Source organism: Caloenas nicobarica, chromosome 36, assembly GCF_036013445.1.
Source record: "Caloenas nicobarica isolate bCalNic1 chromosome 36, bCalNic1.hap1, whole genome shotgun sequence".
Lineage (NCBI taxonomy): Eukaryota > Metazoa > Chordata > Aves > Columbiformes > Columbidae > Caloenas > Caloenas nicobarica.
Window position 1 is genome coordinate 1,131,432 of NC_088280.1, and position 16,795 is coordinate 1,148,226.

Sequence of the window (16,795 nt, forward strand, 5' to 3'; positions counted from 1 at the left end):
CCCCTTAACTGGCCAATCAGAGAGCAGAGCGCTGGCGGTCACGGCTCCTCGCGAGGTGACGGCCGCCCTGACCAATCAGCGCTCGGCCTTGCGGGTCCCATTGAGCCAGGAACCCGCCGCGCCGTGATTGACAACCACCCCCACCAACCGCCGCGGGGGCCGCCCCGTGGCACGCGCGGGAGGCGGTGCGCGACATCCAATGGGAGCCGCGGATCACGCAGGGAGGGGAGGCTGGACCAATGGCGGCGCGGCGCGGGGCCGCTGACCAATGAGAGCGGGGGAGGCGGAGCGGCGCGACCAATGGGGCGGGGAGGCGGGGCCCGCCCGCCGCCGTTACCGTTTCGCGCAGGAGGAGGCGGCGGCCGCCGGCGGCGCCGCCATCATGAGTTACTCAGGTGAGGGGCGGCGGCGCAAGATGGCGGCGGGGGCGGCCCCGCGGGGGACCGGGGGGGCGTCTGGCAGGCGGGGGGATCCCGGAGCCCCCGGGGGCCGCGGGGCCGCAGGGCCTGAGGCGGTTCCTGCGGAGCCCCCGGCGGCCTCGGCCCCTCCCGCCCCCGCCGCGAACGGAGCGAAGCGGCCGCTGTTTCTGACAGGAAATTGCGGGGTTTTTTCCCTCAAGCTCAACGAGCTTCCTTCCCCGCCCCGTTCCTGCGGCGGATTCCTCGTCCTCCCGCAGGTCGCGGCTGAGATTCTTCTCCTCGCCCGATTTAGCGGCAGTTTTGCCTTTTCCTTCTGTTAATCTTGAGGTTTTTATCCCTGTGGCTCCGGGGGCCGCCCCTCAGCTCCTCACCTGTGGAGCGAAGTGATTTCCCGGTGTATCCAGCGTCAACTATTTCAGTGGAAGCGCCTCATGGGCGGGGGAACAAAATGAAGAAATTCCCTTTATTCTGTGATATTCGATTTCAAATTCAGGGGGAAATCACAAGAACCCTCAAGGTGCCACCACTTCCCACGCGGGTTAACGCGCAGGGAGGCGTTTCGCGTACGTACCCTGGCTAACGAGGCTGGAATTAATTGGGAAATTAATACGAGGGTAACGGTTTCTCGAGCGGGCAAAGCGCGGCGACGCCGACCGGGCGCGTTCAGCCCCAAAGTTTCAGTCCCTGCGTAGATAATTAAATTAAAACTCCCCCAGATTGCTCCAATCCCATATATTTGTTTATTTTAGGCGTTTATTCCGTGCGAGATCCCAAACATTTCACCCTCTCTCCCGAATTTCAGTGGCGAAAATCGTTCCCGGGAGCTCGGCTTAAAATTTAAACCCGGTTTTTGTGTGAGCCGAGCGAAGGGTTTTGACGTCTCGCTGCTGAGGTGGCGTTAAGGTCCCGTTTCTTGGGGATTTGGTGCAAAACTCGTGGATTCTTGGGAGCGTCGCTCTGTTTGGAAGCTGGGAAACAAGAATTTCTTCATCCGCGAGTGCCCTGATAACGAGAAACTCGTCTCTAATTGCTTTGTGCTCTTTTCTAGGTTACGGAGACTGGAACTCTGGGACGAATAGAGGCAAGTACAGTAAAAACCAGAGGAAATTTTTGGCAAATTGGTTCATTACCTGCCAGTTCAGATGCGTTTCCTGAGCCCGAGGGAGACGCGCGGAGGACGGTGATGAGCAAGTGCTGACCGTTGCGGCCGTTTTCTTCTTTTATTTGAAAAATCCACCTTGAAGGCAACAGAAAACTTTGTTACCCTAAACAGTTGTGCAGGAAAACTGTTCTGGGCAGAATATTTGTGGTTTCGGGGTTGTTTTCCTCTCCGAAAAATCCTTTCTGTGACTTGGAAAACCCAAACGCCATCAGGGCAGGTGCTGGAAATTGGGGCGACAGTGGAAATCCAGACTTGCAGGAGCCAAATAAAACATCAAGGGGGAGAAAAACTGAAATTTTAAGCCTCGCGAGGCTTTTAAGTGGTTTGTGTGTTATTCCTGCGGTGGGTTTTTTTTCCTGTTTTGGCTTTAAATGGTTCTTTAGTTTCTGCGTGTTGACCCAAAACTGGTGTTTATTCCTCTCCGGAGCAGGTTAAAGGAGGGAACTAAAGGCTGTGGATGCGTTTTATGGGACTTAAACACATAAATTGTTCCCTTAAACCTTTGTGAGCAAGATGGTTCAAAGGTTATCGGTGACTTAAATAGAAATTTGAGTGGTTTTTTTTAATTTTAACGCCCTGTAGCGTTTCCCTGGGGCACCTTAACTCCAATAGAAACATTAGCAAAGCCGGAGAACTGGAAATAAAGCAAACTGTTGAATTTTCCTTGTCGTTCCAGGTTACGAGGGCTACGGTTACGGCTATGGCTATGGCCAGGACAACTCCGGGAGTTACGGCTACGGCGTCGCCGCCTCCAATTCCTGGGAAATGGGCAATTCGGACGTGGACGTGAACCCCGAGGGCTCGGGCGGCGCCGACATGGGGAAGATGAACCAGCGCCTGGACATGGTGTCGCACATGGACGCTGACGCGATGCCGGGGGGACACTACGGCGACAGGTGGGTGCTAACGACCCCCCGCTCGTTAAGCGTTGTCCGTTCATTCCTCGTCGGGCTCTTTGTGCTTTTTTCCGGCTTCCCGAGGCAGCTTCGCCGTCCTCCTCTCGCCTCCCGTGCCCGTAAAACAGGATTTTACGCTCGATTTTTATCCGTGTCTTGCAAAAAAAGAAACTGTGAACGTGGGCCGTGCGGTGCGGCTTTTCCAGCGGTCGCTGGAATTGAGGGTTCTTCAGGAAAATCAGAATTATTAGGAACGTTCTCACGGCTTGCTTCTGTCCTTCTAGAGCAGTTCTAAGGAAAACAAGGCGCTATTTTGTACTTAATCTGAGTTTAAGCTGCTAATTTTGATGAATGGGTTGATTCGTAGCCAGTGTCGCAGCAGATGCTCAGCTCTGCCACGATATCAGCTCCTCGCTGATCATTCTTAATGTTTAAATACTAATAAACGGGATTATTTCCCCAGAGATTTCAAATTAATTAATTTACGCTGTGGATTTTCAGCCGGGACTTGGTATTTCTGCCAGGTGGCCACTTCCTCCAGCTTCTTAATGCCTAAAATTAGTAAAAGTATGTTGAACGAAGTAAAATTAGGGAGTAAATATGACTACAAGTGATGTGACCGTTTCCTGCTCCGCTCCTGCGCTTCCGAAGCTCCCCCTGCGACCCGACGCACCCGCGCTCTGACCTGGAATCGATTCGTTTTGGCCGCTCGCTCGTTTGAACCGCGCCGGCCAAGGCCTTGGCGAGTCCTTTGCCGGGTTTTCATCCCTTCAGACGGCATTTTGGGCTCCTCCGCTCGTTCCTGCTCATCGGGAACGGGATGAGCTTCGGTTAAAACGCTAAAACTGTCCTGCTGTGTGCAGGAAATCAGGAGGAGAAGCCACTCCGGGCTGGGAAGGAGCCGCTCGCGCTCCGGCTGCGCCGTAACCGGACACCGACGGCTCCTCGGCCGCCGCCTGAGCCGCTTTTGTACCAACGGGGCGACTTTCTCCCGACCTTGGAGATGGGAAAACGTCTTTTTCCCCCCCGATTCCTCTCTCCGTGGACTCGATGTGACGATGGGGTCGCGTTAGACGAGGCTCGTTTGGCCTCGCGATCTTTTCTTGAGCATCAAGTTTCCTCCTCGTCTCTCGAAGCGCTCAAAGCCTTAAATTCCACTACAAAGCATTTTAATATTGTCGAATAGAAACTTAAAAATCTTCCACTGCCTCATTTCCAGGAGGAAAGAAATAGATTGAAATCATTTGGGGCACGTCTTGGATTCCCAGTTGGGGAAAAGAGTTTATTAAGGGGTGGGTTGTGTGTGGGGAGCGAGGCGGGATGGGTCTGGAACGGGTTTTTGGTTGCGCCAAAGCGTCCCTTGAGTAACCGGGGAGGAAATCTTGCTGTTCTGGGAGTATTTCTGGGTAAGGTGTGAGGACGAGCAGCTCCTGCTTCGCTCCGCCTGCTCCTAAACCTCATTTTGCAGCAGCCGTTTGGGAGCGAGGCCAAAACCTCCGCTGGCGAAGGAACCTTTGCTTGATGGGGTTGGGTTTTTTAAATGATTTTAAAGGATTTTGGTAATTCGGGAAGAAAAGGGGCTCCCTGGCATCAGGGTTTTCCTGTATCTAAAGGTCTCTGGTTCCTCCGCCACCGGAACCAAAACCTTGGAGCTCCGTCAGCAGCGAAACGTGTCCTGTGCCGAGCGACGCTTCTCCCGACTGAAAAATAAACCCAAACCCCCATTTTGATGGCTTTTTGCTCAGCGGTGACGTCCGCCCGTCGCGTCTCTTGCAGGTACGACTCGTACGAATCCTACGACTCCAGGTCTCCGATGAACGACCGCAACATGTACCGCTCCGGCTACGACTACGACTACACCGAGTCGGAGCACGACAACGACAACGCCTACGAGGGGCCCTACGACAACTTCTACGGGAACCGCCGCGACCAGTATCAGAACCGAGCGCGGGACAACTTTGCTCCGCGGGGGCAGAACTGGGGCCGGGACGGTCGCAACAACCGGGCCGGGTCGTCCCCGTACGGCGGGCGCGCGGGGGGACAGTGGGACGAGCCCCCGCCGGCCATGGGCTCGCGAGGCTTCGGCTCCAACCGCCTCCCGTCCCTCTTCTCCCACAACATCATCCCCGAGCTCAACATGTTCCAGGGCATGCGGGGATTTTCGGGAAACATGCGCTACGGGGGAGGGATGATGAAACAGCGCATGAGGAGAAACTGGAGAATGTGGGACTCGGATTTTAGAGTGAGTATTTGTGCCGTACCGCTCAAATCGCAGGTTTATTTCCTGACAGACGGGCTCCAAAATACACCCCGGGAAGCGAAAATCTGTAATTCTGCCTTTGTAGCGTGTTTTCTCCTGTGGAGGCTGCGCTCGGTTGCAGAGCAGTATCGATCCAGGAGATGTTTTAATCCTAAAAACTTTATTTTTTTGGAGGCAAGAGAATCTTGTGGCCCTTCCTGGTTTAATTTCCTATATTCTGGGCTAGATGTGTGGTGGGTTATGTCTGTCCTGCTCAACTCTGCCTGTCAAACTTAACGCAAGAAGCTTAACTCGCTAAAAAACACTAAAATAAGCTGTTTCTGGTTGCGGCGAGTGGCTGCTGGTCCCTCAGGGATTAACCTTTCAACCTTCCTGTTCTCCCGCAGCCCCAGAGAAAGAAAATCAGAAAAGATCCCACGGTGAAGAAACGGAAGCAAACGAACAGCTCGGACGAGCCCGACAGCAAAGCGGCCAAGACGGACTGTTCCGACAACTCCGACTCGGACAACGGTGAGCACCCGGCCCGGAGCCGCCGCGCTCTTGGTTTTCGGCGCCGTCGGGTGTTTAACGCGGTGGATGTGGTCTACCTTGACTTCAGTAAAGCGTCTCCCACGGCATCCTCACGGCTAAACTGAGGAAGTGTGGGCTGGACGATCGGGTGGTGAGGTGGGCTGTGAACTGGCTGAAGGAGAGAAGCCAGAGAGTCGTGGTCAACGGGGCAGAGTCCAGTCGAGGCCGGTATCTGGCGGAGTCCCTCAAGGGTCCGTGCTGGGGCCGGTATTGTTCAATATATTCATCAATGATTGGAATTGAGCGTACTATCAGCAAGTTTGCTGGTGACACCAAGCTGGGAGGAGTGGCTGACGCTGGAAGGCTGTGCTGCCGACCAGAGAGCTGGACAGGCTGGAGAGCTGGGCGGGGAGAAATTTCATGATATAGAACGAGGGAAAGTGCAGAGTCCTGATCTGGGCAGGAACAACCCCAGGTTCCACTATAGGCTGGGGAACGACCCATTAGAGAGCAGTGCAGGGGAAAGGGACCTGGGGGTCCTGGGAGACAGCGGGATGACCATGTAAAAAGGGTTTAGTTCGGATACTGTCAGGATATACTTGGGGAACATATATATATACATACATACATGTGTGTATATATATGTATAATATATACAGCCATAGCACCCTGAGAACGCCTGATCTCGTCTGATCTCGGAAGCTAAGCAGGGTCGGGCCTGGTTAGTACTTGGATGGGTGACCAGCTGGGAGCACCGGGTGCTGGGGCTGAGCCAGCGCTGGGCCCTTGTGGCCAGGAAGGCCAGTGGGACCTGGCGGGATTAGAAGGGGGGTGGTCAGTAGGTCCAGGGAGATTCTCCTTCTCTCTATTCTGCCTTTGAAAAAAGGGTTTAGTTCAGATACTATGAGGATATACTTGGCAAACATATATATATATAAAATATATACAACCATAGCACCCTGAGACTGCCCAATCTGGGAAGCTAAGCAGGGTCGGGCCCGGTTAGTACTTGGATGGGTGACCAGCTGGGAACACCGGGTGCTGTGGGCTGTGTGAGCGCTGGGCCCTTGTGGCCAGGAAGGCCAGTGGGACCTGGGGGGGTTAGAAGGGGGCTGGTCAGTAGGTCCAGAGGTTCTCCTGCCCCTCTGCTCTGCCCTGGTGAGGCCGCATCTGGAATATTGTGTCCAGTTCTGGCCCCTCGGTCCAAGGACAGGGAACTGTTGGGAGAGCCCAGCGCAGCCACGAAGATGCTGGAGGGAGTGGAGCAGCTCCCGTGTGGGAACGGCTGAGGAGCTGGGGCTCTGAGCTGGAGAAGAGGAGACTGAGGGGTGACCCTTCATGGTTGTCAATATGGAAAGGGGGAGCGTCAGGAGGATGGAGCCGTTGGTGACAACAGCGACAGGACAAGGGGCAACGGGTGCAAACTGGAACACAGGAGGTTCCGCTTCAAGATGGGAAGAAACTTCTTCCCGGCGAGGGTGCCAGAGCCCGGCCCAGGCTGCCCAGGGAGGCTGTGGAGTCTCCTCCTCTGGATTCATTCCAACCCGCCTGGTTCTGTGTAACCTCATCTGGGATCGGGCTGGATGAGCTGCCGAGCTCCCTTCCACTCCCTGACATTCTGGGATTCTGTGACCGCCGGGTTCTTTCTGCCCATGCCAACTGCGGCGTTTCTTTCAGATGAGGGAACGGAAGGAGAATCGGGGGAAAGAGAGGACAGAGAGGGCTCCAGAGGCGTGAGTAATTCTTGAAAAGCACTTTATTGTGATTAAAAGCTGCCGTTCTGGGCGGTGAGGGCGGATGCCTGGATTCCCGCGTTATTCCCGAAGGGATTCGGGTGAGTTTGGGGTGAGGATGGGAATCAAACGCTCCCTTGAGGGAAGCGCCGACGTGCCGGGGGCTTCTCAGCTGCACTTGCGGCTGCGGCGTCGCCGTGAGACTCTTCACCGTGTGGAAATGCGGTAAAATACCCGTTTAAATAAGAAAAACCCTCTTGATGGCTTTAACTTCCCGCCGTTGTGTTTGCAGGAGGGGGAGGATGAAGAAGGGAGAGATTCGGAGAAAGGTGAGTTGGCGTGTGGCGCTCGGGAGCTCCACGCAAGGGCTCTGACACGGTATTTCCAATTAAATCCGAGTTTAATTGGTGCCTTTGGTTCTTGGAGTCTTTGTTTTGTCCCTTTTGGTGCATCGCGTCTGGGTGACCTGAGTTAAACCTTCTTGATGACGGGTGATGCGGCTGCTCGTGTCCCCGGGGTGGGCAGAAAAACAGCTTTTCTGTCCCCAAAATCAGTGCTGGAAACTCACTCCCCCTCACCCGAGCGTTATCGCATCGTCAGGGCGATGTTAGAGTGGGAGGTGCTTAAAATAATGAAACCTGTAATTAATGAACACTTCAAACCTTATAAAACCTGTAGGAGGAAAGACTAATTACAACCAAGAACTGGGAAACCACGTTAGAGTCTGCGGTTCCCCCCGCACCCACCAAAACTGTCCCAGCCTGACTTTTTTAGGGGGGAAAAAAGCTAATTTGGGGTGGGCGATGCTGCCGTTTCTGTGTTGGTTGGGTCAAGGACTCGGCTCGTTAGGGGAATTGTCGTTAATGAGCTCTCCCCCCAGGTGCGCTGACCATCCAGGAGGAGATCAGCCAGATCAAGCGCAAACTGCAGGCGGGACGGAAAACCCAGGACAGGCAGAAGAAGAGACACCGGGACCGCATGGTGGAGAGGTCAGCGCTCCTGCTTTGCCGTGGATTCTTTTCTTTGATTTTTTTTTTCTTTTGATTTTTTTTCTTCTTTCCTCCTTCCCCTTCCTTCCTTTCCTCCTTCCCCTTCCTTCCTTTCCTCCTTCCCCTTCCTTCCTTTCCTCCTTCCCCTTCCTTCCTTTCCTTCCTTCCCCTTCCTTCCTTTCCTTCCTTCCCCTTCCTTCCTTTCCTCCTTCCCCTTCCTTCCTTTCCTCCTTCCCCTTCCTTCCTTTCCTCCTTCCCCTTCCTTCCTTTCCTTCCTTCCCCTTCCTTCCTTTCCTTCCTTCCCCTTCCTTCCTTTCCTCCTTCCCCTTCCTTCCTTTCCTCCTTCCCCTTCCTTCCTTTCCTTCCTTCCCCTTCCTTCCTTTCCTTCCTTCCCCTTCCTTCCTTTCCTCCTTCCCCTTCCTTCCCCTTTTGTACTTTATTTTTTATTGGTTTATGTTTTTTTTGATTTTTACTCTTTTTAAAAATTTATTTTACTTGATTTCTAATTTTTTTAGTAGTCTATTACTTTATTCGGGCTTCTTTTTTTTTTATTTTTATTTTTTATATTTTTTTAATATTTTATTTTTTTAGGAATGTCACTTTCTTCTGTGGGACTCTCTGTTTGTCCCCAATTGTCCCAGTGCTTTGTCTGTCCCTGGGAGAAGCCTCTTTGCTCTCCCGCTGCTGTCCGTGCTTAAAAAATAAACAAAAATGGGAAAAAAAATCCCGTAAATATATAAAGGGTTGGAGACCTCATTAATTTACCTGCTTAATTAGTTTACCCCCTGAAGCAGAGCGAGGGAGCAGAGCTGGAGCGGCTCGGTTTGAGTCTCGCTTCCCTTGGCCTCTCTCGGCAGGATCCAGTTTGTGTGCTCGTTGTGCAAATATCGAACCTTCTACGATGACGAGATGAACAGTCACCTGGAGAGTAAATTCCACAAGGAGCATTTCAAGTTTGTGGGAACCAAGTTGCCTCAACAAACGGCTGATTTTCTCCAGGTGAGCTGCTGGTTACGTTTCCATCCCCTTGGCTTCAGAATTCCGGGTTGTTTTAGTATTATTATTAATATTATGATTATTTTGGAGATGCTGTGAAGCTCCTAAACTGCCCCTCCGAGTAACTGTGTTGCAAACCACTCCAAAAAACAGAATAAACTTGGGCTAAAGCATCAGAGCTGCTACTCCAGATGAACACTAAATATTCTGTCGTCTAGGAATACGTCGCGAATAAAACTCGGAAAACCGAAGAGCGTCGTAAAGCGATTGACGACATCAACGCGGTTATTCAGCAGATTTACAGGGACCAGGATCTCACACAAGGTCAGTGTTCTGTGCCAGATCGGCCGCCGTGGCGGCTCCATAAATAGGGAAAAAATAGTGAAAGGGGAGGAGGAGCCACTCCAGGTGGACACCAGATAAAGGAGAAATAGCTGAAGAGGGGTTTTTTTGTGCAAACCTGCGGTTCTGATGCAGCTGCTGCTCGTGGTGCTGGGCGGGGTGGCCAAACCGGGAGCTTGTGGCTGCCAAACACCAGCGCTTGCGGTGGCCAAACTGGGAGCTCACGGTGGCCAAAGACCAGCGCTTGCGGTGGCCAAACTGGGAGCTCACGGTGGCCAAAGACCAGCGCTTGCGGTGGCCAAACTGGGAGCTCACGGTGGCCAAAGACCAGCGCTTGCGGTGGCCAAACTGGGAGCTCATGGTGGCCAAAGACCAGCGCTTGCGGTGGCCAAACTGGGAGCTCATGGTGGCCAAAGACCAGCGCTTGCGGTGGCCAAACTAGGAGCTCACAGTGGCCACACGCCAGGAGCTCGTGATGGCCAAACACCAGCACTTGAGGTGGCCAGAAACCAGTACTTGAGGTGGCCAAACTGGGAGCTCACGGTGGCCAAAAACCAGCGCTTGCCGTGGCCAAATGGAGCTCACAGTGGCCAAAAACCAGGAGCTTGCGGTGGCCAAAAACCAGGAGCTTGCGGTGGCTAAAACCACACATAGAATTCAGGCCGGGGTGAGGTCTGTCGCACGGCCCAGATCCCGGGTTATTTTCCGGTGAATAACGTTGGTTTCGGTTGCAGACGTGGGCATGGAGCATTTCATCAAGAAGGTGGAGGCCGCTCACTGCGCCGCCTGCGACCTCTTCATCCCCATGCAGTTCGGCCTCATCCAGAAACACCTCAAGTCGCTCGACCACAACCACAACCGCCGGGTGAGCCGGAGCACGAATTCGGGGGGGTTTAGTTAATTCGTTTCTTGAAACCAGGGAGAACTTTTCATCGTCCTCCTCGGTGCTTCTTTCCACAGTTTGCAGTTAATTTTGATGGTCTTGTCTCCCAAAAACCTCTCCGCGGTCTGCACTTAATTTTGATGTTCTTGTGTCCCCAGAAATTTCCTTCTACTGAGTCTTGCAGTTAATTTTCATGTTCTTGCGTCCCCAAAAACTTTTCTCTGCTGAGTCTGAATTTTGACTGGTCTTGTATCCCCAAAAACTCTCCACACAGTCTGCACTTAATTTTGGTGTTCTTGTGTCCCCCAAAACTTCCCTCCACACAGTCTGCAGTTAATTTGGTGGTTTTATGTCCCCAAAAACTCTTCACACAGTTAATCCCCAGAATTTTCTCTTCACAATCTGCACTGAATTTTGATGTTCTTGTATCCCCCAAAACTTCTCGCCACGATCTGCTGTTAATTTTGATGGTTTTATGTCTCCAGAAACTTCCCCTTTGAAAAGCCGCTGATCGAGGTGTTCCCAGGATTAAAGCTCCTGCAAATCCTCGGAACGCGAGACCTTGTGCCTCTCGCCCTGTTGTTTGCAAAATAAATGGCTTTCTGGCTTCCATGTAGATGCAGGATGATGTTGTTTCAAGCTTTTGTCACCTAAACGTGCCGTCAGCGCTGTCACCTGCCTTCAGCTGCCGAGCTGTGACTAATTACTGGCCTCGTGTGTTAATTCAGGACAGAGTCTCAGTGCGTCTTTTTGTTTTTCTCCGCTGTCCAGGCCATGATGGAGCAGTCCAAGCGATCGTCGCTCGTGGTCGCGAGGAGCATCCTCAACAACAAGCTCATCAGTAAGAAACTGGAGCGGTACCTGAAGGTGGGTGTCGCTGGGGGTCCAGCTGGAGCTGAATTTTGAGGTGATTTGGGGTGTTTTGAGAACGTGTCGGATTCCCGGTCGCTGATTATCGAGTCTCTACGGTGCAGGTGACTTAATTTGTCGTCTCCTGAGCGACCGGGATGAGCAAGGCTTCCAGCTTAAACTTTGGCCTAAGACCCGACCATTGCGCGTCTCCGCTAATATCGGCGGTTATTCGAATTTTTGGGGTGGAATCTGCGTTCAGGAGCCGCTCACTTGGCTGCTTGTGGTGCCACCGTAATGCTGAATTTTGGGGAGGGTTTCCTGGCGTGGATTCCTCGAAGCGGCTACAGAGAAACGCGCAGCAGACGAACGTTTGTCTTCTGTTTTCAGGGCGAGAATCCCTTCACGGACGACCCAGAAGAAAAAGAGGAGCACGAGGAAGGAGAAGGGGGAACCAGTGGAAACGTAGAGGAAGGAACAGCAGAAGGAGCAGATGAAAACAAGGATGAGGAGGAAAATCCCGAAGAGGAAAATCCAGAGGAGGAAAATCCTGAAGAGGAAAATCCAGCAGAAAATCCTGACGAGGAAAATCCAGGTGAGGAAAATAAAGATCCCGAGGAGAAATCGGAAGCAGAAGGAGCTGAAAATGAGGGAGAGCGAGAAGAACCGGGGACAGAGACAGAAACGGAGGCACAAGCACAAGCGGAGGCGGACGGGGAAGACGCGGAGCAGCCGAATTCGGCGCCGGCCGAGGAGCCGCTCGCCGAGGAAGAGGAGCAGCCGGTGGAGGATGAGGAGGAGGAAGGTGAGGAAGGCGAGGAAGCTGCCGCAGCGCCAGAGGATGAGGATGCCGAGTAAATGCTGATGTGGAAAAGACCTGACGTTTGTTGTTTTCTTTTTAAACCATAACTGTATCTGTGAATTTCATAGCACATGTTCCGAGTTCTCATTCTACTAAACACATTTAGGCAGTTGAAGCCTTTACTGTAAAGTGGGTTTTTTTGAAAAATAGAGGAAATCTTTCTCTTTTTTTTTTTTTTTTTTACCAAATCTTCATTTTCGTAGCTAGGTTTTGTGCGGTCTCTGTTTTCTAGATGGCTTTGTACTAGGAGAATTTCCTTTTGAGCATGTGTGCAAACCTGTGCTACTTCACCATCCGGCCAACAAAACCTCTTCTCTTTCCCCTTGAATTGAAATTTTTCTATATTTAACAAAGATGTGGTTTGTCCCCTTCACCTGTTTGTCTGAAAACACCCAAAATTCCATTCTGGGGGTTTAATTTCTGCAGTTAAAGTTCTGCGTAACGTCCACATGACTGTAACGTTCCCCCGGATGTTTTATTCTTCATTTTAACGCGGAGCGAAACTTAAGTGGTGTCGACGTTGTGTTGTTTGTAAAATGTTTTCATTTGAAAGGTGAATGTTTTGGTGGGTGGAGATAAAAAAGGACTGTCCTGAGATGACCTGTGACTCTGCCTTAATTTCCTAGTAAAACTCGGGAGAGGTTGGAACTTAGACCCGGCCTACAAACCTGCGTCTCTGCGCTCCGGGTTGTTCTTTGGGTTGGGCTCAGCTTTATTGCAGCGCTGCGGATGGAGCCGACTTACCTGTGGGAGCCATAAATGCTTAATTGAAGCTGCTGTTGGTTAATTATCACCTGGAGTATGGATTCTCCTGCCTGAAATGAGGGAGAAATAGAGAAATTAGTGTTTATGACACGGCAGAGGTTGTTCCCGCTCCGGAGAGAGGTGGCCGGGGCTTCCTGCCGACGGACCAGGACGCGCTTTACCTTGAGTCGCCAAATCCACGTAAATTGTTTGTACAAGCGAAGCTTTCCCCCAGCGATGGGCAGAAAAGGAGATTTAAGTGTTAACGTGAAGACAAAAGTGCTGAGACTCGCAGCTTTTCCTCCAGCGCGGGCGGCAGCGGCTGCCGGATGATTCCAACGTGTCTGTGACGTCCTCTGCGAGAAACCGGGGTGGACATGGATGCGACAAACTCCAGAAAATCAAACATTTCACCTGCTCCGTGCCAGGGATGGATGCGATGAGCTCCAGAATATTGAACATTTCACCTGCTTCATGCTGGGGACGGATGTGATGAACTCCGGAAAACTGAACATTTCACCCGCTCTGTGCCGGGGATGAACGTGACAAACTCCAGAAAATTGAACATTTCACCTGCTCTGTGCCGGGGATGGATGCGATGAGCTCCAGAAAATTGAACATTTCACCCGCTCCGTGCCAGGGACGGATGTGATGAGCTCCAGAATATTGAACATTTCACCCGCTTCATGCTGGGGACGGATGTGATGAACTCCGGAAAATTGAACATTTCACCCGCTCCGTGCTGGGGATGGATGTGACAAACTCCAGAAAATCAAACATTTCACCCGCTTCAGGCCAGGAGATTTATTACCCATGAAAACACCGAACTGTTCACCCCGGTGTCACCCACTCGCCTTTCTGCGCCGTGAGCCCCTCTCCTGCAGAACGACGTGTCCAACTCATCCCAGAGGATCCTTTTCCAGACGTAATTAACACCCCGAGTCACTAAAAAGCTCATCGGTGCTGTAATTAATTTGCTTTATTCCCCCTCGATCCCGAGGTCGAGCCCGCGAGTTGTTGGGTGTCGAGGGGATTCAACCGCCGCTCGCTGCGGCTTTTTCCGTGGGTTTAATCGGCTGCCCCCCCCCCGTTTTGGGGCGGTTTAATACATTAAACCTGATCCTCAGATCCTGCTTTGATGCACATTTGAGCTCAGAGCGGCGTAATTACCGCTGAGCATCGTTAGTGCTGCGGGAAGGACCCGGCTACCGCTCCGGGGTGGCACGGGGGCTGATTTTGAAGGCTGTAAAAGACGATGGGGCTACAGGGTCAGGAAACTGCCGCAAAAGCGCCGTTTTCACCCGTTTTTGTGGCGGGTGGGCGGCTGTAGCCACCGGCATCTGTTCAACCGGAGCCCGTGCCAAGAAAAGTCGGGATTGCGCCGCCTCCTCGCGCAGCTGCTGATTTTTCTCCTCGCTCAGCAGCGTTTTGGGGATTTCCCGGTTTCCTCCTGTTTTTTCTCTCCCTCCAATCTCACTTTAATTGGCCAATCCCGTCCTAATGCAAGTAATTAGGCTTGGCTTTGAAACGCTAAGGAACTGGCGCGCGTTTTGCTCGTGTTTTACCGCATTTGAGGGCTCGTGTTTTAATCGGGGTGGATTTTCAGGCCACAGTGCCGGGAAATACCTTTGATTTAAGGTTTACTTCAGAAAACAGATTATTTAATCGGGTTGGGCTGCCCGGAACCCGAAATATTGAGTCCTGAATGTGGCGAGATATCCGTGAGTCAGACGTTCTTCTTAAAAACATTTTAAAACCATGATTTATAATATGGTGAGTTAAACCTTCCTCCTACCTCCCCCTTTCTGCTTTATTTCCTTGTTTTCCCCCTTCAGTCTGTAATTCTCTGACATCGTTACATGGGCTTGAGACGTGAGTTTTGAGAAGAGGGACCATCGAGGGGGGCAGGTTGTGTTGGACAAGCTGCAGAACTCGGGGCGCCGACCGGAACGCCTGCAGAACTCGGGGTGTTGACCGGAACGTCTGCAGAACTCGGGGCGTTGACCGGATCGTCTGCAGAACTCGGGGCGCCGACCGGAACGTCTGCAGAACTCGGGGCGCCGACCGGAACGTCTGCAGAACTCGGGGCGCCGACCGGAACGTCTGCAGAACTTCCAGCAGGGAAGAGCCAGTAGATTTCGGGGCTTCCTGCACCGATTATCTTTGACCTGTTGTTTTTCCCACTCTAATCAATGAGAGGAGGGAACATCAGCTCCTGTCATGAAGGAACAATTTGTAATTAACTCCCTGCTCGTGTAATTGGGGCAGAGCCTGAGTGAGGTTCCCTCGGTGTTCCCGACGTTGGGGTTGGAAGGAAAATCTCGCTTTCCCCTCGCACGAATGGATTTTTATCCCTGTAACAACCGCTTTTCGAGTCGATCAACGTGCACGCGGTGGATTTTGTGCCAAACTTTCTCCCTTCTGGTGACGATTAATTGTACGACGGCCCTTCCCTCGGCCTCTGAGCCCCTCGGGAGCCTTTGAGGCTTTACAGTTGCACCGTAACTGGGTCCTTATACACTAAACATCTCTGCGGGTTTGTGTTCTGCCTCAAAATCCTCCGATTAATTGCAGAGATAGGGAAGTTTAGCGCTCGCATGGGGAACGTTAAGGTTTTCGTGGCTCTGCGCTCCTCTGGGATGCAGGCAGTCAACTCAAAACATCCGCCAGCTATTAATTAGTCGTGCTAATGAAAACCCCCGTGATCCGCGGGAACATCCGAACGCCTTGTCCCCGCAGACGCCGCAGACTCGGGAGCAGAAACCGGCCGGGAAGGATGCGGAGAATTCGGCGGGTGCTGATTCCTCCTGCGCCGACTGCCCTGGAAATTCTTTCCCTGAACGAATTCGGAAAATTGACGACAAATAAGTGACGGCGCAGAATTCCCTGCGGCTCCTCCCCGAGCTGGCTGATCCCACAAGGATTCATTGGAGAACACGCCGTTGATTAATCGCTACAATTCCAATTTCTGCAGCTCAGTGTAAATCGGAGTGGTTTATTTTCCCCAGAACGTCCTTCTGTCCGATACCCTTGGCAGCGGATTTCACGTGTGTTTTCTGATTGTTCAGCCAAGATCTCAGTTCCTGCTGATGCTCTTGGCTATTTTATTAATAATTATAATAATTATAACTCTCTAAGACCCACCTGATGGCCCCTGTGCCCGGCGCAGCCTCTTTCTCCTCCCATAAAGGAGAATTTTTGTAGCACATAAACAAGAAGGATCCAGGGAAGAGACTGTGGGAAAGAAACTCGGCTTGAGAAGTTGCCAACAGCTTCACGTTCATTTATTTTAATTGTTTTCGCTGAGAAAACACATGAAAGAGACTTTAAAAGGCATTAAATTGAGGATTTATTTCAATAATAGATCACTCAGAGTGTTGTTTCGTAGTCTCAATGTTCCCGGGCTAGAAATCCATTTGGAATCTGTTTGTGTTTCCCTAAGGCATGGAAGTAATTAGCGACACTTGCAGAATCCTCATCAACGTGCTGAAGCAGCTGCTCGTTATTAACGCAAGTCTGAAATCCTCCCGATTTCCTTCCAGAATCGGGAAATTTATCCCCGTTCTAATACGCGGCTGCTGTGAGAATTGCCGAATTTTGGTGGGTAAGGATTTTCCGATCCGTCTTCCATGTCCTGCAGATGATCCGACGGAACCAGCGTGGCTGATTTTTCCTAATTATGTTTTAAAAAGAAATCATCATTTCTTTGGTTTATGTGGATAAAAAAATTTTTAAAAGCAGACAAAAAATCCCTTGAGGAGTAACAAGCCACAAACTGGGGATGTTTTGGGGGAGCAGCATCACGTCCTCACCTACTTTTTACCCTCCAAAGAAGAGACGTTGACCTGATCGTGTTTCTCCCTCTGGAATAGAAGATTTTTCTCCTTATTCCACATTTTCTTTCTCTTTTCCTTCAAGCTCCATCAAACCTTGCAGGAGTTCAGGCGTCGCTTCCATCCAATAAGTAGGTTCCATTTATACCGGGCAGAGCCAAAATGCCACAATCCTTCATCCTTTCTGTGGTTTACAGCGATTTCTTGCATAATGTAAAATAAAAGCGCGTCCTTTACCTGGTTGCGCTTCGGTTTGGGTAATAAAGGAATGAAAAAGGTCTGGAAAAGAAGGTGGTGTGAGGAGACCGTGGACCAAC

The 16,795-nt window shown here is 51.8% G+C and overlaps 2 protein-coding genes and 1 pseudogene across 2 annotated transcripts in view; 2 read left to right on the forward strand and 1 right to left on the reverse strand.

Annotated features, from left to right (window-relative positions):
- Positions 1–16,795, reverse strand: part of XAB2 (XPA binding protein 2) — a 202,005-nt gene that overhangs the window by 4,426 nt on the left and 180,784 nt on the right. The gene's annotated exons all lie outside the window — the stretch shown is intronic.
- Positions 314–12,080, forward strand: AKAP8L (A-kinase anchoring protein 8 like). The gene is made up of 13 exons (XM_065654955.1): positions 314–395; positions 1,468–1,500; positions 2,258–2,477; positions 4,254–4,719; positions 5,124–5,247; positions 6,925–6,980; positions 7,273–7,309; positions 7,861–7,969; positions 8,827–8,968; positions 9,184–9,289; positions 10,042–10,172; positions 10,962–11,057; positions 11,430–12,080. The coding sequence occupies exons 1-13, from the start codon at positions 383–385 to the stop codon at positions 11,895–11,897; spliced, it is 2,001 nt and encodes a 666-aa protein (XP_065511027.1). The 5' UTR covers positions 314–382; the 3' UTR covers positions 11,898–12,080.
- LOC136001020 (5S ribosomal RNA) lies at positions 5,899–6,017 on the forward strand (annotated as a pseudogene).